This window comes from Orcinus orca, chromosome 3 (assembly GCF_937001465.1).
Source record: "Orcinus orca chromosome 3, mOrcOrc1.1, whole genome shotgun sequence".
In the NCBI taxonomy this organism is placed as follows: domain Eukaryota; kingdom Metazoa; phylum Chordata; class Mammalia; order Artiodactyla; family Delphinidae; genus Orcinus; species Orcinus orca.
Genome location: NC_064561.1, coordinates 95,042,758 through 95,069,765, shown reverse-complemented (window position 1 = coordinate 95,069,765; position 27,008 = coordinate 95,042,758). Strand labels below are relative to the sequence as shown.

Sequence of the window (27,008 nt, the reverse complement as noted above, 5' to 3'; positions counted from 1 at the left end):
TTTGTTTATTCCTTTATTCTCAGTGCTGACTGCTTGAGTAATAAGGTCTTCACTTGGATCTAGCATCTAAAAAATATTTACTATGTCTGATTAACTGACTTATGAATTTCAAATGTAATTATCTACAGATATTTACTAAAATTTTGAAGAAAGAAGCTATCTTATACCTAATGACTGGCCTTGAAAACAGGCATATAAATAGAATTCTAATTATAGAAATGACAAATGTGAGTTAGCTTATTTATTTAGTTGCAGTCTAATCCGTTTGAGATACGAAATGGAATATAAAAATAGATACAAAAGCAGATAATAACATAAATAATAACAAATAATGGAAAGAATCATGGAAACAGAAAAAAAAGTAAGACTGGGTGAGATGAACTAATCATCCTCTATTTCTCTCAGAAACTGGTCAAAAATTTGACTCTCATTTTTTAAGCTCCAGCAAGCCATTTATACAAAATCAATAATAATGTTCAGAGAGCACATGAAACTAAGAAGGATTTATTTCCTAAAACCCAGTAAAGAGGATACTGGGTGATATAGTGGTCACCACTATAATACGTACAATAATTTTCTTTGTTTTTTTTTTTTTTCCTGTGCTTCTCACCAAAACCAAGGACAAAGATGAAGCAAGTTGCATGAAAGCAAGTCCATGAAATCCAAAACACTGAAGTGGGCAGCAATCTGATTGTCTTTTTCCATGAAAAAAATATTAGAAATCTAGAGAAAAGGATGGACTGCATATTTTCAGATAGTCCTCCATAAAGATCGTTACTCCAAATCAGACTTAGGTTCAAAAACAAAGAGCTTAAGATTTTGTTCTCTACTAAGGATCTAGAGTGTAGATATTCTGTGTTGCAATAATGGCCCACCCATAAGCTTGGACAATCAATTAAGCAGAGTGAATCATTTTTGCTTTTCTTGTTAACATTAATTCATATCTGTAATTATTACTGGAAAACAGTATATTAAGAGTGTTAGGGGACTTCCCTGGTGGTCCAGTCGTTAAGAATCTGCCTTCCAAAGCAGAGGATGAGCGTTTGACCTCTGGTCGGGAAACTAAGATCCCACATGCTGCGGGGCAACTAAGCACACATGCCACAACTACTGAGCCCACACACCGCAACTAGAGAGCCCACATGTTGCAAACTACAGAGCCCACATGCTCTGGAGCCCACGTGCCACAACTAGAGAGAAGCCTGTGCACCACAATGAAGAGCCTGTGTGCCGCAACCAAAGAGCCCATGTGCTGCAACTAAGATCCGGATGCAGCCCAAAAAATAAAATAAAATAAATAAATAAAATAAATAAACATTTAAAAAAAAAAGAACGTTAGGATAACTGCATCTGTGCAAGCTAGAAAGAACCAGAAACTTTCAGGGACAGAAAAAAGTGTACTTTAGAATAACAAATTAACCTGGCTCAAAATAAGACACAGAGAAAAAATATATATTTGATGGAGTTTTGAAATATCATAGGATACCACATGGATAATCACTGGAAAATAATATTTGCATTTTATGAAGAATGGATAGCTAATTTCATAATGATTTCCTTTGAATGTGAATATATATATATTCAAACAGAGCTAGAAAAACCAAGAATTTGTAAAATACGTTTTTAACTTTAAAGAAAAAGACATTAGATTTACCGAGTCCAGATTTGCAATTTATATTGTCTAATGCTGGAAAGAAAAACTTCTAAATAAGTTCACTAAATAATTTATTATCCCCTCTTATCTTTAACTAAAAAATAGGTCGGTATTAACTTTTAAAAATCACGTTCTCAACAGTGAATCACTGATATTCACTGAATATGAATTTTCCTTTTTCCTTAGAGACAAAGGACAAATATTTCCTGGTGACAGACATACCAGTTGATGGCCAGTGTTTTATCTTACCTGGGCAATATTTACTGCATTACAGATTCGCCCATCTTTCTCATGATCCTTTGTTTCTGTAACATTTGCCATATTGTGTTTCTAAGTCCATCCTGCTCCTTATCTCCTCGAAGTTCCCATGACATTTTCAGCAGGTTATACACTAAGCCATAGCATGCAGTCCATTTCACTTGATCACCTGTTTAGAAGGAAAGGTTCTTTAGGAAGATATTTTATTCATCATATTAATGTATGGTTGTGTGAAAAAGAAGAAATTTGATTTCATTAATGTTTTAAAGTTTGAAATTCTGACCTCTGGAATTTTCTTTTTACCATTCACTACTTTTACTCCTTTAATTTTAAAAGATCTCACAGATCGTTTAAAAACTTCTAACAGAGATACGTTCGGTAGATTTCTCCTTTCTGCTCGTGGATGCCATCGAGTAAGCATCGTTGACGTCTCCCCCCACCCCCCACCCCCCGCCTCCACTGCCGTAATGTCTAAGTCAGAGTCACCTAAAGAGCCCAAACAGCTGCGGAAGCTCTTCATCGGAGGTTTGAGCTTTGAAACAAACAATGAGAGTCTGAGGAGCCATTTTGAGCAGTGGGGAACGCTCACAGATTGTGTGGTAATGAGGGATCCAAACACCAAATGCTCCAGAGGCTTCGGGGTTGTCACATATGCCACTGTGGAGGAGGTGGATGCAGCCATGAAGGCAAGGCCACACAAGGTGAATGGAAGAGTTGTAGAACCAAAGAGGGCCATCTCAAGAGAAGATTCTCAAAGACCTGGTGCCCCCTTAACTGTGAAAAAGATTTTTGTTGGTGGCATTAAAGAAGACACTGAAGAACATCATCTAAGAGATTATTTTGAACAGTATGGGAAAATTGAAGTGATTGAAATCATTACTGATCGAGGCAGTGGCAAAAGAGAAGCTTTGCTTTTGTAACCTCTGATGACCATGACTCTGTAGACAAGATTGTCATTCAGAAATACCACACTGTGAATGGCCACAACTGTGAAGTAAGGAAAGCCCTATCTAAGCAAGAGATGGCTAGCGCCTCATCCAGCCAAAGAGGTCGAAGTGGTTCTGGAAACTTTGGTGGTGGTCATGGAGGTGGTTTTGGTGGGAATGACAACTTTGGTCGTGGAGCAAACTTCAGTGGTCGAGGTGGCTTTGGTGGCAGCCACGGTGGTGGTGGATATAGTGGCAGTGGGGATGGCTATAATGGATTTGGTAATGATGGAAGCAATTTTGGAGGTGGTGGAAGCTACAATGATTTTGGCAGTTACAACAATCAATCTTCAAATTTTGGACCCATGAAAGGAGGCAACTTTGGAGGCAGACGTTCTGGCCCCTATGGTGGTAGAAGCCAATACTTTGCCAAACCCCGAAACCAAGGTGGCTATGGTGGTTCCAGCAGCAGCAGTAGCTTTGGCAGTTGCAGAAGGTTTTGATTACTGCCAGGAAACAAAGCTTAGCAGGAGAGGAGAGCCAGAGAAGTGACAGGGAAGCTACAGGTTACAACAGATTTGTGAACTCAACCAAGCACAGTGGTGGCAGGGCCTAGCTGCTACAAAGAAGACATGTTTTAGACAATACTCATGTGTATGGGCAAAAAAACTCAAGGACTGTATTTGTGACTAATTGTATAACAAGTTATTTTAGTTTCTGTTCTGTGGGAAGTGTAAAGCATTCCAACAAAGGGTTTTAATGTAGTTTTTTTTTTTTTTGCACCCATGCTGTTGATTGCTAAATGTAATAGTCTGATCATGATGCTGAATAAATATTTTGTTAAAAAAACCAAAAAACAAAAAAAACTTCTAATGCTATGAAAAGATGAACTGCACCTAATATTATACCTAATAAATTTAAAAGTTAAAAAGGTAGACTGTGAACTATGTACTATAAACACATTTTTTTTTTTTTTTTGGCGGTACGCGGGCCTCTCACTGTTGTGGCCTCTCCCGTTGTGGAGCACAGGCTCCGGACATGCAGGCTCAGCGGCCATGGCTCATGGGTCCAGCCGCTCCACGGCATGTGGGATCTTCCCGGACCAGGGCACGAACCCATGTCCCCTGCATCGGCAGGCGGACTCTTAACCACTGTGCCACCAGGGAAGCCCTATAAACACATTTTTGGAATTCAAGTAAAGAGGAATTTATTCAAGGAAGTATGAACAGTTAGACCACCATGGCGAATTTTTACAATAAATCAGAGAAACAGGAGAAAAATCACTGGCTGTTATAAAAATGATCAAGCTCTATGAAATATGGCATTTGAACCAAGAAGAAAGCTTTGAAAATAATGTAAAAAGCAGACAGAAATTACTGATATAATTATAAGCTGGAAGTTTTTTTAAATAATAGAGAAATAAGTTGAATGAAATAGGGGAAAGGGAGTAATGAATTCAGAGTTTTTCTTTAAGTTTAATATACTTGTCCTTCTAAAAATTATATACCAATTAGCAATTTAAATAAGTTATCAAGTTCCACTTTCAAAATATTCATTTCCCCTACAGAAAAGAGGAAGAAGTTTCTCTTTACTCTTTATCTTAATTATTTCTCACTAGATGACATATTGCTATGCAATACTATTCAAGAAACAAGAATTCTGATTTAGTTAGTGATGGGATAAATAAATTAATGCAGGTCTCAAAGGGTATATGAGCTTAAGTTAGCTAAAGAGCAACATGAGGGTACTGAGTATATGTGAAGCAAGTAAGAGGAGCAAGAGGAAGAGAAGGTTCAGAAAGGAAGATGGAGGGTATCCTGGTGAGAGCTAGTGTGACACTGAATTCATCAATGCCCCTCTTGAATAAAGTTATAAGCACAATCTGAAAAGTCACAGTCTTCAACTTTTCCTAATTCAATCTGGATTTAGTAATCCAGGCTAATAATAATTATCATTGTTACGATAACTAGAATAGTTGGGAGTACCTACGATGTGCCATATTCTAGTTACTCCTCACTGCAATCCTGCTATGAAGACTATATCATACTTAGAATAATAGAAGGGAACATAAGAGCTTCAACTTGGTTAGAAATTTCCCTAGCAACACACCGCTGATGAGTGAGAGAGGCAGGTGAGGGCTGGGATAATCTTATCCCATGAAGCACAGCCTCCCCAATTCAGACAAGTACTTTTCCTTCCAATCCTGCCCTCTATTCCATTCATAGGAAAGGAAGATAGACTAAAAGGTGGAAGGAGGATGCAGAAGAGAATGTACACAGCTTAGAAATGGGAGGAGGAACGTGTGTGTCCAGCTTCCACTCTTTCTATCTAAAGTTGATAAAGTAAAAGCTGCAAACATAAGGCTACAGTTAAACAGCAAATTCTTTTGAAAATATAATTTTCCCCTCATAAAAATTTTACCAGTAAAATTCGGTGTATTGCAATAGTTGAAATTATATATAGGAAGTGATGTCAGCAAGATGGTGGACTAGGAAGTCCCCAGGCTTCATCCTCTCACAGTAACAACAACTTGGCAGACATCCATGAACAAAACTGCCTTTTGGGAGACCTTGGAACCCAGGTTAATATGTTGTAAAACACCAATGGAACCCAAGACTCAGGAGGGCCACTTCAAGAAGGCAGACTGGACTCAGGTGGCTGGCCTTTCAACAGTGGTCCAGCTGTGGACCTAGTAGCACCCCTGTCCCCCCATGAACTTAGTTTCTTCTCTGCTTGTCCATGGTCCTGCCACCAGTCTCATCCACCAAAGGACTCGGGAGGACCCATGCCAGTTGTGCCCTGAGTAACAGATCCACTGACTGAGGACCTGACTGTGGACCCTGAAGCACTGTGACCTGGTTCCAGCCTCACTCTACCATGGTCCAGAGGCAGTTCTGCACACCGAGGAACCCACCCATGGACCTAGCAGGAGAATGCTCAGGACCCTGGGGGGAGCCAAATGCATTTGTACCCCTGGTAAGCCCTGAGACCTGCAGACACAGCAGTGGTCCTGTGACCAGGCTCTAGCCCTGCTCCACCACTGTCCCAGAGGTGCTCCCATCTGCTCAGGGACCCACAGGAACCATCCCCACTCAGGCTCCCCGGTAACAGGCCCACTTACCCCCAGCAGAGAGGGAGCTATAAGAAGACAGGAGGATAGGGAGGATCTCAAATGGAGCTAAGGTGGAGAGTTCATATTAGAAAGGTATAAGGTAAAATAACTAAAGATAAATTAGGTCAGATTAACTGGTAGATATTTGAGCAAAAGAGTAATGCTATATCTGCTCAATGAAATGTTATGTCTATTCAAGTAATAAACTGGGAAACCAATATGGAAGTTTTATGAGGTAAGCCAGGGCTTTACTGTGATGAGCAGCAGGAGATTGGAGAGTAAAGGACAAAGCTAAGACATTGCTGAGCAGATCTCACAAGACTTCTTTGCTATGGAGGAGGAAGATGGAGTGAAGTGATAAGGACAAGTGCATGTTCAAGCTCAGGAAACTGAAACAATAATGAAATCACTTGCAGAAATGAGATTATATAGAAAAGCCAGTTTGGGGAGAAAGGAGATAAATAAATATGGTATGATGATGGGTAAGGGGAATCTGATATTCAGCTTTTTGTAAAAACAGAGCTATAATTCAAGTAAAATAGCAGAATTGAAATTATGGATTTGTGAGTCATTAGCAGAAAAATAAGGCCTGAACTCAATATGAGTAGAGAAACAACTATGAGTTTTTAATGAATAATTCTGGAATTGCAAACCTCAGAAATATAAAAGCAGTTTTTGAACAGTATGATAAATAAAACATACTGTGGATTTTAACCCATTTATAAATTTATTTCTTATTTATTTCTAAACTCCCAACTCTTTACATTAAAAAGAATGATTGACAAAAGTACATACAAATTACCTTCCTTCATGTATTTTAAATGATTGTTTTTTGAAGAACAATATTTTAGAACCCTACAATCACCGAACTGAATATGGTTTGTTTTTAGAATACACAAGACCAGTAGACCAGTCATGAAACCATAAAATATATTCTGATAACTGTGCTCTCAAAACTCAATTTTTAAATGCCATTGATGACTTTAAAAGAAAGCTGTTCACCTGTTGATTTAAACTACAGTGAAGTGTTGCTTATAGATATTTGTAGGGAGAATCTATTACATCCAATTGACTGACAGTTAATGAAGAAAAAAATTCTTATAAAGACAGATTGGATGTGTTACAACTGTCATAAAAAGTAGAATGTGCTCTCATATGCATGTCAACACACTTGCTGAGAAGCATGTCCGCTCTGAAACTTCTCATCCAAGGACCAGACTGTAACATAAGGCACTTTTCTGTTCTGCTTTGAGTGACCCTGTGGCAGCTATCAAAGATGTTACTTTAAATGTACTGAGAAAAAATGTGTCTCTGTCTGCAGCTAAGCTAAGAAATAACAAAACTGAAGCAAAACAGAATTCCTAATAAACCTTAAAAATTTATTAAATTATACCATTTGAAAACAAATACGTTATGATCCTTTCTCTGTAGGAATGTTTTATTTTAGCGTTTGAACTATTTGGAAGCCGTTAATTGACAGCCTAGATACTTATATTTCACATATTCAATGAACATAAAATATGAATATTTCTACTTATATGGACGATTATAAATGAACACAGCTTTTACAATTTTGACAAATATAACTTGGCACCACAGAATCGAATGTATCACTGAAAGGTAACCTGAATGCAAGATGTAGTTTAAAACATTATCTTTATGAAATGCCATGTAGTGTGGAGGAACTAGCTCAATGTCAAGAAATCAAGAGAACTATTCAGTAAGCCAGCCATTTGTTTAATAAATATTTACTGAGTCAATGCTATGTGCCAACCACCGTTCTATGTACCAAAGAAAAAGACAATGTTACTGCTCTACGGACACTTAATTCTAGGGGAGAAAGGCAGATATTAAGAAAGTGAACTTGAAAATATCATTACAAAAATAATAGAAAATGATAATGTGACCAACAATGACTAGGAAAAGAAAACCACTACAGACAGAGTGAAAGAAAGATCTCCATGAGGACATTGTATTCAAGCTAAAATCTGATGGATTAAAAAAAAAAAAAAAAGCTAAACATGTAAGGAGCTGGGGAGAAGTGTTCTCAGCAGAAGAGATGGAAAATGCAAAGGCTATGGACCTAGAATAGCTTGAAAGTTTACAGAAACAGAAGAAAGGATAGAATGGATGGAGTACAAGACACCAGGGGGTCCTTGGGACAAGATGAGATCAGGTAGGCATGCCCTTTGCAGAGGCAAACTCTCAATGATCATGGCCAATTTGTAAGCCACGGAAAGGAGTTTGGATTTTATTCTTAGTGTAATAAAAAGCTAACAGAGCATTTAAATACAGAAGGGAACTGACCCGTTTTATGTTTTAAAAAAATCTTTTTGGCTTCTTCATGGAGAGGGGGACTATAAGGAAGACAGGAAGATTTTTAGTTTTTTGCAGTTAATCTATAAGAAGAGTGATGATTGCATAGACTTCAGATTTGTACAGTAAACTTGTACAATGGTCTATACCCCTGGCTTCTGGGAGGTCACCTCTAATGCCTTGGAATGTCCTGTCAGATAAGAATGTTCTTATTAACCTGGGAGCCATGGGTTGTGATTATCAATTTGCCTTTGAAAGGGCCAGAGACTGGGGTCAGCCATATGTATGTGACTGAAGCCCAATAAAAATTCTGGATACCAAAGCTTAGTGACTTTCCATAGGTGACAATACTCTATGCAAATTGTCATACATTGTTTCTTGGAGAAGTAAATGCTTTCCACACAACTCCACTGGGAGAGGACAGTGGATAGCTCTCTGTTTGGAACTCTCCTGAACTCTGCCCTGTGCACCTCTTCTTGGCTGATTTTAATCCTTTCACTGTAAGAAACCATACTCACGAGTAAAATGGCTTTCCTGAGTTCTGTGAATTCTTCCACAAATTATGAAACATGAGGGTTGTCCTGGGGGTCCCGAAACTCGCAAGTAGTTTCAGAAGTGAGGGTGGTCTTGGGGACTCCTGAACTTCACAGGAGTCAAAAATAGAGATAGAGATATGTAGAAAATTTGGGGATATATTTTGGATGTATAGTAGAATAAATAGGAATTCGAGGGTACTCTTTGTTTTCAGAACGTTTTACTATAATAATTATAATGATATATCTATCACTATACACACAAATACACACATAATATTTAAATACTGATCATAAGTAAGGACAGAGACAAGAAGGCAAAGTAGAAGGACGTGAGCTCATCTTACAAAAACATCAAAACCACAACTAACTGCTGAACAACCATCGACCAAAAAAAAAAAAAGAAAAAATGCTGGAACCTACCACAAAACAGATATCCTACATCCAAAGACAAAGAAGAAGCCACAACAACTTGATAGGAGTAGTGCAATAACAATAAAATTAAATCCCATACCGTTAAGTGGGCAACCCACTAACTGGAAAATAATTATACCACAGAAGTTCTCCCACAGGAGTGAAAGTTCTTAGCCTCACATCAGGCTCCCCAGCCTGGGGGTCTGGTATGGGAGGAAAAGGAGCCTTCAGAGAATCTGACTTTGAAGGCCAGAAGGGTTTGATCTCAGGAATTCCACAGGACTGTGGGAAACAGAAAATCTACTCTTGGAGGGCACACACAAGGTCTCATGTGCACCAGGAGCCAGGGAAAGAAGCAGTGACCTCATAAGAGTCTGGGACAGACCTACCTACTAGTATTGGAGGGTCTCCTGCAGAGGTGGGGGGAGCTGTGGCTCACTGTGGGGAAAAAGACACTGGTGGCAGTAGTTCTGGGGAGTACACATTGGTGTGAGCCCTCCTGGAGGTCATCATTTTATCATCAAGACCTGGGCTCACCCAACAGCTGTAGGCTCCAGTGCTGGGACACCTCAGGACAAACAGCCAACATGGCAGGAACACAGCCCACTCATCAGGAGACAGGCTACTTACAGTCTTCCTGAGAACACAGCTGTCCAGTAAACACAACCCTTAACACAGCCATGCCCACCAGAGGGACCCAGCTCCACCCACCAGTGGGCAGGGACCAGCCTCTCCCACCAGGAAGGCTGCACAAGCCTCTTAGACAGCCTCATCCACCAAGAGGCAGACAGCAGAAGCAAGAAGAACTAAAACCCTTTAGCCTGCTGAATGGAAACTGCAATCACAAAGTCAGACAAAATGAGATGGCAGAGGAATATGTCCCAGATGAAGGAATAAGATAAAATGCCACAAGAACAACTAAGTGAAGGGGAGATAGGCAATCTACTGAAGAAAGAATTCAGAGTAGTAATAGTGAAGATGATCCAGGACCTCAGAAAAAGAATGCAGGCAAAGATTGAGAGGATGCAAGAAATGTTTAACAAAAACCTAGAAGCGCTAAAGAACAAGCAAACAGAGATAAACAATACACTAAATGAAATGAAAAATACACTAGAAAGAATCAATAGCAGAATAACTGAGGCAGAAGAACAGATATGTGTGCTGGAAGACAGAATGGTGGAAATCACTGCCACAGAACAAAGAAAAAAGAATGAAAAGAAATGAGGACAGCATAAGAGACCTCTGGGACAACATTAAATGCACCAACATTTGCATTACAGGGGTCTCAGAAGAAGAGAGAGAGAAAAAAACCTGAGAAAATATTTGAAGAGATAATAGCTGAACATTTCCCTATCATGGGAAAAGAAACAATCACCCAAGTCCAGGAAGTGCAGAGAGTCCCAGGCAGGATAAACCCAAGGAGGAACATTATGAGACACATGATAATCAAACTGGCAAAAATTAAAGACAAAGAAAAAATATTAAAGGCAGCAAGGGCAAAGAAACAAATAACATACTAGGGAATTCCCATAAGGTTACCAGCTAATTTCTCAACAGAACCTCTGCAGGACAGAAGGGAGTAGCATGATGTATTTGGAATGATGAAAGGGGAAAACCTACAACCAAGAATACTCTATCCAGAAAGGCTCTCATTCAGATTCAATGGAGAAATCAAAACTTTACAGACAAGCAAAAGCTAAGAGAATTCAGTACCACCCAACCAGCTTTGCAACAAATGCTAAAGAAACTTCTCTAGGCAGAAAAGAAAAAGCCACAACTAGAAAGAAGAAAATTACGAATGAAAAAGCTCACTGGTAAAGGCAAACATACAGTAAAGGTAGGAAATCATCTACACACAAATATAATATCAAAACCAGGAATTGTGAGGAGAGTACCAATGTAGGATACTGGAAATGCATTAGAAATTAACAGACCAGAAACTTAGAATGATCTTGTTTATATATAGATTGCTGTATCAAAACCTCATGGTAAGAGTGAACCAAAAATCTACAATAGATACACACACCAATAAAGTTAGTCATGAAATCAGAAGACAAGAGAACAAAGGAGGAAGGGAAGAAAAAAAGACCTACAAAAAAACCCTAAAACAACTAACAAAATGGCAATAAGAACATATATATTGATAATAAACTTAAACATAAACGGATTAAATGCTCCAACCAAAAGACATAGACTAGCTGAATGGATACAAAAACAAGACCTGTATATATGCTGTTTACAAGAGACCCACTTCAGATCTAGAGACACATACAGACTGAGAGTCAGGGGATGGAGAAAGGTATTCCATGCAAATGGAAATCAAAAGAAAGCTAGAGTAGAAATACTCGTACCAGAAAAAATAGACTTTAAGAATATGACTGTTACAAGAACAAAGAAGGACACTTCATAATGATCAATCCAAGAAGATATAACAATTGTAAATATATACGCACCCGACATAAGAGCACCTCAATATATAAGGCAAATACTAACAGCCATAAAAGGAGAAATTGACAGTAACACTATGATAGTGGGGAACTTTAACACCTCACTTTTGTCAATTGACAGATCATACAGACAGAAAATCAGTAAGGAAATACAGGCCTTAAATGACACATTAGACCAAGTGGACCTAACTGATATTTATGGAGCCAAGCCTTCCATCCCAAAGCAGCAGAATACACATCCTTTTCAAGGGCACATGGAACATTCTCCAGGAGTGATCACATGCTGGGCCACAAATCGAGCCTTGGTAAATTTAAGAAAACTGAAATCATACCAAGCACCTTTTCCAACCACAATGCTATGAGATTAGAAATCAACTACAAGAAAAAAAAACTGTAAAAAACATAAACATATGGAGGTTAAACAATATGTTACTAAACAACCAATTGATCACTGATGAAATGAAAGAGGAAATCAAAAAATACCTAGAGACAAGGGAAAACAAAAGCATGATGATCCAAAACCTATGGGACGCAGCAAGAGCAGTTCTAAGAGGGAAGTTTATAACAATAAAATCTTACCTCAGGAAACAGGAAAATCTCAAATAAACAACCTAACCTTACACCTAAAGCAACTAGAGAAAGAAGAACAAACAAAACCCAAAGTTAGTAGAAGGAAAGAAATCATAAAGATCAGAGGAAAAATAAATGAAACAGAGATAAAGAAAACAATAGAATAGATCAATGAAACTAAAAGCTGGTTCTTGGAAAAGATAAACAAAATGGATAAACCTTTAACCAGACTCATCAAGAAAAAAAGGGAGAGGACTCAAATTAATAAAATTAGAAATGAAAAAGGAGAAGTTACAACAGACACCACAAAAATACAAAGGATCATGAGAGATCCTACTACAAGCAACAATATGCCAAGAAAATGGACAATCTAGAAGAAATGGACAAATTCCTAGAAAGGTGTAACCTTCCAAGGCTGAGCCACGAAGAAATTACTAGAAAGGTATAACCTTCCAAGGCTGAGCCAGGAAGAAATGAACAGACAAATCACAAGTACTGAAAATGAAACAGTGATTAAAAACTCCCAACAAACAAAAGTTTACAAACAGATGGCTTCACAGGTGAATTCTATCAAACATTTAGAAAAGAATTAATATCTATCCTTCTGAAACTCTTCTAAAAAATTCCAGAGGAAGGAATACTCCCAAACTCATTCTATGAGGCCACCATCACCCTGATACCAAAACCAGACAAAGATACCACACACAAAAAAAGAAAATTACAGGCCAGTATCACTAATGAATGTAAGATGCAAAAATCCTCAGCAAAATACAAGCAATCCAACTCCAACAATACATAAAAAGGATCATATAACATGATCAAGTGGGATTTATCCCAGGGATGCAAGGATTCTCCAATATGTGCAAATCAATCAATGTGATACACCACATCAACAAATTGAATAAAAACCATGTGATCTCAATAGATGCAGAAGATGCTTTTGATAAAATTCAACACCCATTTACAATAAAAACTCTCCAGAAAGTAGGCATAAAAGGAACTTACCTCAATGTAATAAAGGCCATATATGACAAACCCACAGCTAATATCATCTTCAATGGTGAAAAGCTGAAAGCTTTCTCTCTAAGATCAGGAACAATACAAGGATGCCCACTCTCAACACTTTTATGTAACACAGTTGGAAGTCCTATCCACAGCAATCAGAGAAGAAAAAGAAATAAGAGGGATCCAAATTGGAAAAGAAGAAGTAAAACTGTCTTCAAATGACATGATACTATATAAAGAAAATCCTAAAGATGCTGTCAGTAATCTATTGATACTAGAGCTTATTGATGAATTCAGTAAAGTTGCAGGATACAATATTAGTACACAAAATTAATACACAGTGCATTTCTATACACTAACAATGAAATCAGAAAGCAAAATTAAACAATCCCATTTAGAAATTAGAGAAACAGTCACATCAGAGAAAATAAAATACCTAGGAATAAACCTACCTAAGAAGACAAAAGACCTGTACTCCGAAAACTATAAGACACTGATAAAAGAAACTGAAGATAATACAGATGAGAAGATATACCATGTTCTTGGATTAGAAGAATCAATACTGTCAAAATGACTATACTACCAAAGGCAATCTACAGATTCAATACAATCCCTATCAAATTACCAATGGCATTTTTCACAGAAGTAGAACAAAAAATTTTTAATTTGTATGGAGATTAAAAAAAACCCTGAATAGCCAAAGCAATCTTGAGAAAGAAAAATGGAGCTGGAGGAATTAGGCTCCCTGACTTCGGACTATACTACAAAGCTACAGTCATCAAAACAGTATGGTACTGGAACAAAAACAGAAATATAGATCAATGGAACAGGACAGAAAGCCCAGAAATAAACTCATGCACCTATGGTCAATTAATCTACAATAAAGGAGGCAAAAACATAAAATGTAGTAAAGACAGTCTCTTCAATAAATGGTGCTGGGAAAACTGGACAGCTACATTTTAAAAAAGTAAAATTAAAACATCCTTTAACACTATACACAAAAATAAGCTCAAAATGGTTAAAGACCTAAATGTAAGATCGCATACTTTAAAACTCTTAGAGGAAAATATAGGCAGAACACTCTTTGACATAAATTGCAGCAGTATCTTTTTCAATCCGTCTCCCAGACTAACGGAAATAAAAAGAAACATAAACAAATGGGACCTGATTAAACTCAAAAGCATTTGCACAGCAAAGGAAACCATAAACAAAATGACAAGACAGCCCACAGAATGGGAGAAAATATTTTCAAATGATGCAACTGACAAGGGATTAATCTCCAAAATATATAAACAGCTCATGTAATCTAAAAAACTAAAAATAAAAATAGAGCTACCATATGATCCTGCAATCCCATTCCTGGGCAATCCCATAGCTGGAGAAAAACATGGTTTGAAAGGATACATGCACCCCAATGTTCATTACAGAACTGTTTACAATAACCAAGACATGGAAGCAACCTAAATGTCCATCAACAAATGAATGGATAAAGAAGATGTGGCACATATATACAATGGAATATTACTCAGCTGTTAAAAAGAATGATATCATGCCATTTGCAGCAACATGGATAGACCTGGAGATTATCATACTAAGTGAAGTAAGACAGAGAAAGACAAATATCATATGATATGACTTATACGTGGAATCTAAAAAAAATGATACAAATGAACTTATTTACAAAACAGAAACAGACTCACAGAATGAACTTATGGTTACTGGGGGAAGAGCAGGGTGGAGGGATAGATTGGGAGTTTGGAACTGACATGTACACACTGCTATATTTAAACAGATAATCAACAAAGACCTACTATATAGCACAGGGAACTCTGCTCAGTATTCTGTAATAACCTAAATGGGAAAAGAACTTTAAAAAGAATAGATAAATGTATATGTATAATTGAATCCCTTTGCTGTACACCTGAAAGTAATACAACAATTTTAATCAACTATACTCCTATATAAAATAAAAATTTAAAAAAATGTATAAGTGACCTATAAGCACGGAGGCTGTAATACAACATGGAATAATAGAAAGTCAGGATGTATTTAATTGTGCATGTTCTGCAGCACATCTACCACAAGTCCCTCAAGTAATAAATGGGAAAACCAGTTTATAATAAATATTGATCAGAGTTATTTTGTATAATCATATTTGATCATTATACATTTTAAACCAGTAACCACCAGAATAAAGCAAAGAGAACCAAAGTATTACTAATATGCCATTTTCTGTTGCAGGTATGACAGAAAACATAAAGCAAAAGTCAGCTGATTCTTTTATTAACGTATGACAGTTAATTGAAATGTAATGGCAAGTAGGATGCCATAATGTCGACAAATATTTAAGGAACTTATTAGAACCTGTCTTGCTTAAATTTTATGATCTTTTTCCATAGTCAATTATGGAAATCTTTTAATTAAAAATAATTATCTGCTGGAGTTACAACTGGGAACCAAAGGAGAAAGTAATTTATCTGCTTTCCAAGAACATCAATTATTCATATAAATAAAGAAATATCAGATTTCTGATTCTTGGAATCATTTTAAATTTCATTAAACTACATTAATACCACCGAGATATATAGACTATCTCTATGGAAGTAGTTAATCCTCATAGATTTTTGTATCTGAAGGCAACAAAACAAGAAAAAGAAAATAACAAAGATCTTTTTTGGAAATTAAGAAAGCAATAAAGACAATGTTTATAAGCATATTACATGCAAAAACTCTTTTAGAATCCATAATCTTGAGGAAACTAAAATTCTGAGACATAAATCAAGTTGCCTAACGTCATCCAGAACTTGACAACTAAGCTGAGTCACCCCAAATTTCTGACACCAAGTCCAGTCCAGTGAACATTTATTCATCTACAACTGAACAATTTTGGTGCTGTTTTCCCTCCTCTTCTTACCTAAATCTCTCACCCTTCACCCCATATGGGGACCTTCTATTATTCCTTCCAGTAAGTAGCTACTTCAGATATCTTTAATGAAATAACTATTCACCCAAAACCTTAAGAAACACCTGGACCAAACACAGAAATAATGTGTCAGACTAAATCAGAGATTTCTGTACCCATGAACATATTATCAGGTTACACTTGATGGATGTGAGAGGTGAAGAAGAAAGTGACTCTAGAGAATTAGTATTCATTTCTGGACCAGATTAAATGACAGAAAAAAAAACAATCTGAAGCAGTCTAGAGGATCTTAATGTAATTCTGACTTGTATAACAAAGGAAGTTACAAGTACCTAGTAAGTTATTTTTGCGAATGTATGCACATTTGCTTCTTAATTAATTTGGAAAGGGAGCCAAAATCTTATTTCTTTCTCCTCCGCTAAGATATATTATTTCAAAAACTGATTTTTAAGACGCCGCTTTAGAATATACTTCAGCACCACTTTCGGAACACTTTCGGAAATACTGCAGGATTTCTAGCTCATGCGTCTTTTGCCACTATGTTCAGCTACAGATGGATTTTAGACCACTGGATCAAAATGGATACATCTTTGTATTTATGATTAAAAAATGTGAAGGATGTTTCCATGAGCTTCTTAGCACCTTTATTTGGATAGGAAAAGACTTCTACATGGTCAAAAGCTTTTGACTGAAAAGTCTATCTTGTGTTTTAGCCTGTCACAATCAAAAGGAACAGCAGCAACTATGCCAGGGAATAAAGAGAATGTGATAGTAGGAATCTTTTAGTTTAAACATATACAGAACTAAATGAAGATTCATTTGTAGCAATGAAAGCAAAACTTCCTGAGAAGAGTAGCAATACTTTTTAACTTTCAAAAATTATGATAATGCTTTATCCTGTTTATTTGGGGTTTTATGAAGATTCTCATGTAAATTTAGAGGTTGAGGTCTCACCTCCACAATTAATAACTATTTTCTATGGTCCCTACAGGTTAAGCTTTGATTGTAGGAGGCAGTGTTGATAAGGAAGAAAATGGTTAGCTTTCTCCATGTTTATTTGATGTAATCAAAAAATATAGCTCCTATCTGAGGTTTGCAAAATGGAAGTACAAGTGGGCAGCCTCGGAATATTTGACCACAGGGACCCTTCGTCCTGTACCTCATATTTCAAAATTCCAGTTCTTCTCACACATTTTGGGGAGAAACTATTTCCTCTCCTGCAGCAACTCGGCCAATGGCTGTAGTAAATGGAGAGGAGGAAAGAGTGCCCACAGCAGTTCCTCACCCCATTCTGTTCAGTCTCTGAGGTCCCAGGCTCAGGGCCAATTTCCTGGCAGCATGTCCAGTTCTAAACCCTACTCACTCCCACCATGAAGTACTAATGTAAAAAAAGAAAGAGGAAAGTATCCTGCTGCATCCTAGAGATTTGACCAAGTGATTTCAGACTGGACGGTACAGACATTTGCTCAGAGAATTTTTCTAGCTTTAGGAAACTATGTTTGATGGTCCAGACTATGGATTTACAGGCTAATCACAAGGGAAGGTGGTCAGTGAAGAGAAAGAAATACAGTCAAGTTCAGATTTAGTGTTGGGCCAAATGCGGCCATCTAACAAGTTCTGAAACCACTGAAAACCGAGGATGGCAACAATAATAACAACTGGTATTTCTTTTTATTATCTCTATTTCATATATGTATATATATGTTTCCAAACTTTTACTTGGATTTTTAACTTTTTCGCATTTTTCTGCACATATGTTGTACATTTTTATGTAGTTATCTTCCAACCATGACTTTTATGATTTTTCTGTTGTTTATGTAACATTTTCCTGCTTTACAGTTATAAAAGGACTATGCTATATTTTCTTCTAGTTATTTTAAAGATTTTAATTCATGTGAAAATTATTTTTTGAACTTATGTGTTGTTATGGTGTGTCGTACTTAACTAACTTTTAAGAAGCCAACTGTAAATTATTTATCAAAACATAATTTGTTGATAATCCATTCTTTCCCACCTTAGCAAATGTCAGCATGGTACAGCCACTATGGAGAACAGTATGGAGGTTCCTTAAGAAACTAAAAATAGAGCTATCATATGATCCAGCAATCCCACTCCTGGGCATATATCCAGAGGAAAAACATGGTTCAAAAGGATACATGCACCCCAATATTCACTGCAGCTTTGTTTATAATAGCCAAGATATGGAAGCAACCTAAATGTCCATCAACAGGTGAATGGATAAAGATGTGGTACATGTATACAATGGAATATTACTCAGCCATTAAAAAGTTTTGTATAACTGAATCACTTTGCTATACACCTGAAACTATCACAACATTGTTAACCAACTATCCTTCAATATAAAATAACATTTTTTAAAAAAATTAAAACAACAAAATAAAATGAAATCTGGCATTGAAAATGGTAAAAAAAAGTCAGCATAGGCATCATATTTACACACACACACACACACACACACACACACACACACACTTACCCAAATGTACACCAAGATTTTTTTACATCCAAAACATTCTTGATATGAATCGGACACAGATAGCCAAAAGCCAGAGATGCTTAGCAATGATTCCATTAAAGATAGAGCACAGCAACACAAAACTGTCCAACAAGGAAAGACTTTCACATCTTATTGGTAGACCTGGTTAGCAAAAATAATGTCATAAGCCACATAGGTAGAAGTAGAATTTATTTACTCCTCATAAGTTTTTAGATTTAGATTTATCACTACTATTGTGCAAGGCTCAGAAGCATTAGGATCAAGTCTAACGTTATACCATTCTCCCAAAGGATGCGGTTATTGAGCTTCTGAGTGATATTTTTTCCAAAAATCAGCCAAGAAAATAAGAATTTGGAGCAAATGAAAAAGCAAAACAATCTCAATGGTAAAATTGTCAAGTTATCATAAAAAGAGAAATTGAAAATATGGTATTAGAGACATGTAACTAAAGTAATACAGTACCCCCCCCCCAAAAAAAAGAGACAACTCACCAGTCTTAAATGATAACAAGGACAGAAGTTATCAGTCATTTTAGAGAATCAACATAAAGAAAGGGGTTTCATATTTATTAAGAATATATGTACTACATATTTAGGTCAAAACAAAACTAGCATGAAAGATACCAGGTGAATATGAAAATAATATATTTTACATGTTTTTGACCAATGATGTGAAACAAACTAATCTTCAACTTTCATACATATCAAGCAAATACAAAGCCCTTCTGACATTGGATATGTTATCAAACAAGATGGTAAACTTAAAGTGAGTAGATACCATGACTATTCGAATTGCTAACACTGTGACTATTAAAACTTACAGATGATAAAATGCATTACTAAGTTGTGTTAGTATGCCGTGCTAATGGAACAAACTCTCCATCTTTTCTATTTCCTAAAAGAAAGACAGTAGATAGTTGCCTACCTACCTGCCATACCCTGCCCCTTCCTTGAAAATACAATCCTATTTTGTACACAGATCCTAGGAATGAATTCTCATGGGCTCTCATAAATGCCTCCCTCTCCACCAGACATTTACTTCTCCAGCCTTCCTTGTAGCTAGTGGTGACCAGTGTATCCAGTCCTGACAATTTCACACACGGGCTAGTCTTCTGAAGTCCTTCTGGGAAATTGTTTATAATAAGGCAGATAGGCTCTAGAAGAGAGTCAGTATCACCCCTTCTCTTTCTTCTTGCTTTGCAATTCTATATGGGTCTGTGATGTCTGGAGCCCAAAAGTCATCTTTTAATAATGAGGCAACAAGCACAGGAATGAAAATCCAACATCCTGAGCTGTCAGAATATAAAGATGCAAAGACAACAGGATCTTGATGACATCTTTGAGCAATAAAAATCTCTCTGCTCCTCATTAAGCAAGATGATAAAACCATAAATAGTTTACATCCTGATAAGTGATATCTGTTTACCCAAGTCTAATGCAAACATTGGATGAATGAGGAAGGAATGAAATTATGATGACACAAGTGTTGTCCAAGCATCCGGCTATTAAAGAAACATGGCATCATATGATAGAAGTTGTTAAGAAGAGAATTACTACCCACCAAACTCACGAGCAAACTTCTACCCTTAGATATGTCAATCAATAACGCATTTGAAGGAGGATGAGTGAGAAAAATAAATTCTACCTCCATATTTTAAAGTGAGAGTTATAAAGGATGAGACCTAAAATACTACTAAAGTTGGAGTGTGTTAAATGTCAGAGTTGAGTAAAACAAAAAAGAGTTACAGAATCATTTTTAAAATGGAATTAGAGATGTCCTTAATAATACCAGGACAATGTGGTGACTATGGTGATCCAGGTCCTGAAACAGTGAATGTCAGCAATGACAATTGGAATTGTTGCGGGGATGAAGGGTCTTCCAATTTTGGAATTATGATTTATCTAACTCTGAAAATAATGATCCTCTGGGATTTGAGGATAAAAACTAAAATCATTATAAGTACCATAGGCTGCAAACCATTTTGTCAATATGAAGTTTTTGAAATGCAACTTCCTAATAGAATCTCTTTTTCCCCTGAATTTGGCTGTGTACTAACATTCAACACGATACTTTTCCCAAAGAATAAGAATGATATTGAAATTCATTTGAAAGGACCATTTTGCTGTATACTTTGTACTGTGGTTTGTTATTCAAGAATTTATTCATCTTTTTAAGAATTTTTTGGTTTGCTTGTTAGTTTTCAGTGTTCACTAAATTGCAGAACCATTATTTGTTTTTAATGTACGTCATAATTTCCAGCAGAATATGACTACATCTCCAGTTTTTATGATTTCCTATTGATTCCAGCATATAATACAATCCAATTAAATATATAAAATAATAGGTTTAATTATAAAGGGACACTTTAAAATCATTTTTAGTATATGCTTCTATGACAAAACTACTTAATATTTTCAAAAAGTCATAAAATTAAGACATCTTGTATACTACTGCATTTTATACATCAAAAAATATGGCAAAATGTGATCACCATATTCATAGATGCAAATACAGATATATAGATATTTTATACTCTGTTATGAAAACCTATTACTCCTGATAGGCTAATAGATTATTTTATTAGTATAATACAGATAGAATTGTTATTTTATGGTTAAGAAACTGCCCATTATTTTTTCTGTTTTCTTGACTATTTTCTTCCAGATTGTCTATAGAATTAACTGGCCACTTCTATTCTTTTGAAATTTTATTGGAATTACATTTAATTTATAGATTAATTTAGGGAGAATCTACATCTTTACAATACCAAGGTTCATACTCACTTATTTCAAGTCCTCTTTGAAGACCTGAAAGTTTTATGAGTATGTCTTTATAAAGTTTTATGAGTTTTGTTCTTTATATAGCACACATTCCTTGGAATTTTGCTGTTTTAATGCTGTTGCCAGTGAGTTGTTCTTTGTGCATTATTTATTCTATTTAGTTACTGCTGTTATGTAGGAAAGTTATTGACAGTAATATGTTTCTTGTAACTAACCACTTTAATTAGTGCTAATACGATTTTCATACTCTTGGATATTCAAAATAGACATTCAGATCACCCACAAATGCTATTCCAATGTTATACCTGTTTTTTTTTTTTCCTTTTTCTTGTCTTTTCATATTGGATAGGACATCCAGAATGTGGTAAACTATCAGCAAATAATGTAGAAATTGTGGCCTTTTACTTACCTTAAAATAGGATCACCTTTAGTTTCTTAAGAATGAAAACCTAAAGGGATGATTTTGGTTTAATAAATACCTACCAATTTAAGAAAGTGCCCTTATAGTTCTGTTTTGCTTTATCATTTTTTAAAAAATCAGGCATGAGTTTTTAGTTTAATCAGTTCCATTTTGGTATCTGTTCAGAATAACTCCTTTTTCCTTAGTCAATTATGAGAGATTTAGATTTCCTAATATTGTACTCTCCTTGGATTCCTAGAATGAACACTACTAATATGGTATATTATTCTTTTAACACACTGCTGAATTTGATCTATTACTATTTTATTTAGGATTCATACATGTACCTTCATTCATAAGATAGAGTGGCCTATTTTTAATACTCTCATCACCAAGTCTGGGAATTGGGAGTAAATACATTTTGAATTATAGAAACTACTCCCCCAAATTTTCCTAAATATAGTATTGTGAATTTAATTTGTCCAGCACACTCTAATCATATACCTAATGCTAGATATGTTTTGAGTGTGTATGTGCATTCAGGTAGGTAAAGAGAACACTGAACTGTGGCAACAGGACAAGAGTCCTTTCATATTTATCACTGTAAGTAAAAGTTGTATAAAAAGTAAATATTCCTTGTATTAGTATTTTAATTAATATTAATATTTTGCATTAATATTTTATTACTTTCCCCTGAAAGCTCTTGTGAGGGTATCCAGAATCAATCATTTTTAGGTTGACAAGGTTTGGGTTCAGCAACCACATTAATACCCTCCTAGGGAAACATATATTCATTATGATTCAGAAATAATTTCAATAATAACTTTATTAAATTACTCCTCAACTCTAGTTACAACTGTTCTGGCTAACTATAATTATCCTCAGCACATTGAAAGTTTTTTCTCAGTTAGCTGAAAGGCTGTCAGATATTTAATTTAATTCAATAACATAAACTTCTTAGAATGCTTACTGGATATAAAGAACAATGTCAATATGTACGGGGTTATAAGTTGCTAGTTTCTAAGGTAGTTCAACCTGTGGGTGGGGCAGAATTAGATTTTATAAGAGCTAAAGCTTATATAATTATGAAGCCTTCTTTTACAAAAACTATTAAAAAGTCTTATTTTCCCAGGTTAAAAAGACATTTTTTCCATGAGAAGATATTTCTACTGCCCTTCCTAAGATTTTAGAAGGGTCTTATGTGGTGAAAGGCCCTGCAAATTAAATGTCATTGGTTTCTCTCTAAATAAACCTCTGCTTATAGGGAAATTAAAGAATATTTTTCTACAGATAAGTTGATGACTTTTTTTTTTTAGCTCTTTGTTGCATAATTTTATTTTATAGCTTTTTCGGGGGGGGATACATTTCTTTGTTTAAAAATTTTCTTACAATGAGTATATATTGTTTTTCCACAACCAACAATGCTTTAAAAATACATATTTCATCCCTTTAATTAGTAACATACCTGCCAAACTCCTGAAAAATCTCTTTCTTTTTAAAAATTTTTATTGGAGTAAAGTTGATTTAAAATGTTGAGTAATGAAAATAAAAGCAAAAATAAACAAATTGGACCTAATTGTTGCACAGCAAAGGAAACCATAAACAAAATGAAAAGACAACCTACAGAATATGAGAAAATATTTGCAAATGAAGTGACTGACAAGGGATTAATCTCCAAGATATACAAACAGCACATGCAGCTCATTATCAAAAAAACAAACAACCCAATCAAAAAATGGGCAGAAGATCTAAACAGACAGTTCTCCAAAGAAGACAGACAGATGGCCAAGAGGCCCATGAAAAGATGCTCACTGTCACTAATTGTTGGAGAAATGCGAATAAAACTACAATGAAATATCACCTCACACCAGTCAGAATGGCCATCATCAAAAAAAATCTACTAAAAATAAATGCTGGAGAGGGTGTGGAGAAAAATAAACCCTCCTACACTGTTGGTGGAAATGTAAATTGGTACAACCATTACGGAGAACAGTATGGAGGTTCCCTAAAAAACTAAAAATAGAGCTACCATATATCCTGCAATCCCATTCCTGGGCATATATTTGGAGAAAACCGTAATTCAAAAAGATACATGTACCCCAATGTTCACTGCAGCACTATTTACAATAGCCAGGACATGGAAGTAACTTAAATGTCCATCGACAGAGGAATGAATAAAGAAGATGTGGTACATATATATGATGGATTATTACTCAGCCATAAAAAAGAATGAAATAATGTCATTTGCAGCAACATGGAAGGACCTAGAGATTGTCATACTGAGTGAAGCAAGTCAGACAGAGAAAGACAAATATCCTCTGATATTGCTTATACGTGGAATCTTAAAAAATGGTGCCAATGAACTTATTTACAAAACAGAAATAGAGTCACAGATGTAGAAGACATTTTTGAGGTAGGAATCTATAATCATCACAAGCCCTGCCTCCAGTTAACTAAGAGAATGCCAAAAGTCCAAAATAAGAGTAGAATATGTGTACTTAGCTAGGCTAGTCTGATGTCCAAGTGAATTTTCCCCATATGAAAGTTTTGTGAAGTGTTATTAAAGCTTCCAACGTTTAAAAAGAAATACAGATTCATCTTGAAATCCAAGGTATTTCGTATTGTATATATCAAACTTTAGATTTCAGAACCAAAGATCCATCAGATAGGCTGGGTTCCATAATCGCCTATTAACTTGTGATGTTTATTTAGCACCACCATCCTTACTTCCCACCTCCATCTTCTTCCTTTCTCCAAATTCTGACTTAAGCAAAATAGATACTTCAAAGTATAGATTGAGTCCTACTTTCCCTAACCAAATCGTACCCATGTTTATCCAAAGTTGTTTTTAAATGTCTGTGGTGTTCCATGAGTCATTAATATAGAATGATGCACATAAAGAATGTTCATACTCCCATTATAATGAGTAAACAAATGGACAACATCTCTCTTCTGGAGTGAAAAGAACTGGTGTTAAATACGTCTTTTTAAATAATGAGAATAAATGAAGCACTTACATATGCAATGTATAACGACGGTATTTAATAACAATTTTGAATTGAAAATGTCATCTCTGAATAAAATCTTATTAGAGTGTCCATTTCCTTTCCTTCATCCATTCATGTATTCAGCACTTGCTTACTGAGTGCTTACTCTGAGCAGGGCAATGTCTTAGGTAATGGAATGACGCACTAAGGACTAAAATACGTATATTCCCTGACCTAAAGAGAATGAAATTTGGTAAAATAAGCTTTGCTCAGATTGCAAGTTTCTTCACACTATCCACTCTCTCCTTCCTCCTTAGTAATATGAATCACTATTTTGAGCTTGGCTCACTGACACTTAGCTAAAAACAAACAAAAACTCCCCCTTGTGTGGCCATTTGATTATAGCCAATAAGTTTACAGCAGGAAAGCTACATGATATATTGTATTAAGAAGACTTAGTAGAAAATGGATATTATTATTCTTCCCTTCTACACACTCAGCAGAAAAAAGTGAGCCTGCCTGAGAACTTCTTAAACCCTCAAATCATCCTTAGACTGCCTATTTCTGGATTTATTTTATGTAGGAGAGAAGTAAAATTTTATTTTGTTTTATCTAATGTATTTCTTATTACATGTAGCCAAATCTACTCCTAACAAAAAACTATATCACTATTATTAAAAGTACAAGCTACAATTTGGTAAATGAGAGGTAAAAAAGAAAGTTGGAAAGAACCTGGGCCTTCAGCATTGTTTTTGAGCCACTAAATTAACCAACCCTAAATCCTGTATCCCTTGTAAGGAAGTATGAGTTGAACAGGTGGCTTATGATCCACTCACCCCCTTTACTGGAAGGCATCTTTGGGAGAAAAAATAAGGCATGTGACCCAGGTTAATCTCTTTGTCAATGGGATCTTCAGATAAATAGACTAGTTACATTTACTAGGAGGAAGAGACTTTATCTAGAGTGCTCTTAGGACAGCCCTGGCTAAAGGATTACTATAAAAAAACCTGAGGGCTTCCCTGGTGGCGCAGTGGTTGAGAGTCCACCTGCCGATGCAGGGGACACGGGTTCGTGCCCCGGTCCCGGAAGACCCCACATGCCGCGGAGCGGCTGGGCCTGTGAGCCATGGCCGCTGAGCCTGCACATCCGGAGCCTGTGCTCCGCAACGGAAGAGGCCACAACAGTGAGAGGCCCGTGTACCGCAAAAACAAATAATAATAAATAAATAAATAAATAAACCTGAAATCTATAGATTGATGAGGCATGGCACCCTGGAGGAAGTTATGTAACATTTACCAACTCTCCAGAAGAATAAAACAAAGATATTTAAAAGCCATCTTGATTTGGGTCTTCTGTGACTTGCAGCCTAAACCTTCCTAAAAATACAAATCTTTACCAAATGAATTGATATCAAAAGCTACATTTATTGGATAGTCTCATTAAGTTGCATAACAACCTTTCTTAAGTGCCTGAACACCATTACATTTTAGGAAAATATAACTTCATTTGAAAGACTTGCAGAATTTCTGATAATTTTTACATGATAATGAAATTAATAACTATGTTGATCACATACAGTCAAAACTGCATTAAGAGTCAAAGGAAAACAGGAATTCTTGGTAATATATCTCTTCACTGAACAATCAGGCAAAGATGTTCCAAACAAAAGATCATGTAAAATCTCCAGAAACAAACACTAATGAGACAGCACTATATGATTTACCTGACAGAGAACTGAGAATAACTTTCATAAAGATGCTCACCAAGGTCAGGAAAACAATGCATGAACGAAGGACTTGAATAGATGTACAAACGGTTAACGGGTAAACGAAAAAAAATGTTCAATGTCAGGAATCATCAAGGAAATGCAAATCAAAACCACAATGAGATATTACCTCACACCTGTCAGGATGGCCATTATCCAAAAAAATAAATACAGCAAGTATTCACTAAGATGGTGAGAAACTGGAACCCTTGCACATTGCTGGTGGAAATGCAACATGGTGCAGGTACTACGTAAAACAGTTTGAAAGTTCCTCAAAAAGATAAAGATAGAAGTACCATGTGATCCAGCAATCCCACTTGTGACTATATATCCAAAGGGACGGATTTCAAAGCAATATTAGCTCTTATGTTCAGTGCAGCACTGCTCACAATAACCAAGA

General features: G+C 36.0%; 1 protein-coding gene and 1 pseudogene across 1 annotated transcript in view; one reads left to right on the top strand and one right to left on the bottom strand.

Moving 5' to 3' along the window:
* Nucleotides 1-1,335: 1,335 nt before the first annotated feature.
* The window catches only part of TMEM232 (transmembrane protein 232), an 84,507-nt gene continuing 58,834 nt past the window's right edge, over nucleotides 1,336-27,008 (bottom strand). Inside the window, 3 exon segments of the mRNA XM_033423755.2 lie at nucleotides 1,336-1,359; nucleotides 1,904-1,959; nucleotides 1,962-2,081. Of these exon segments, the coding sequence (XP_033279646.2) occupies nucleotides 1,336-1,359; nucleotides 1,904-1,959; nucleotides 1,962-2,081 (200 nt within the window).
* LOC101272669 (heterogeneous nuclear ribonucleoprotein A1-like) lies at nucleotides 2,309-3,672 on the top strand (annotated as a pseudogene).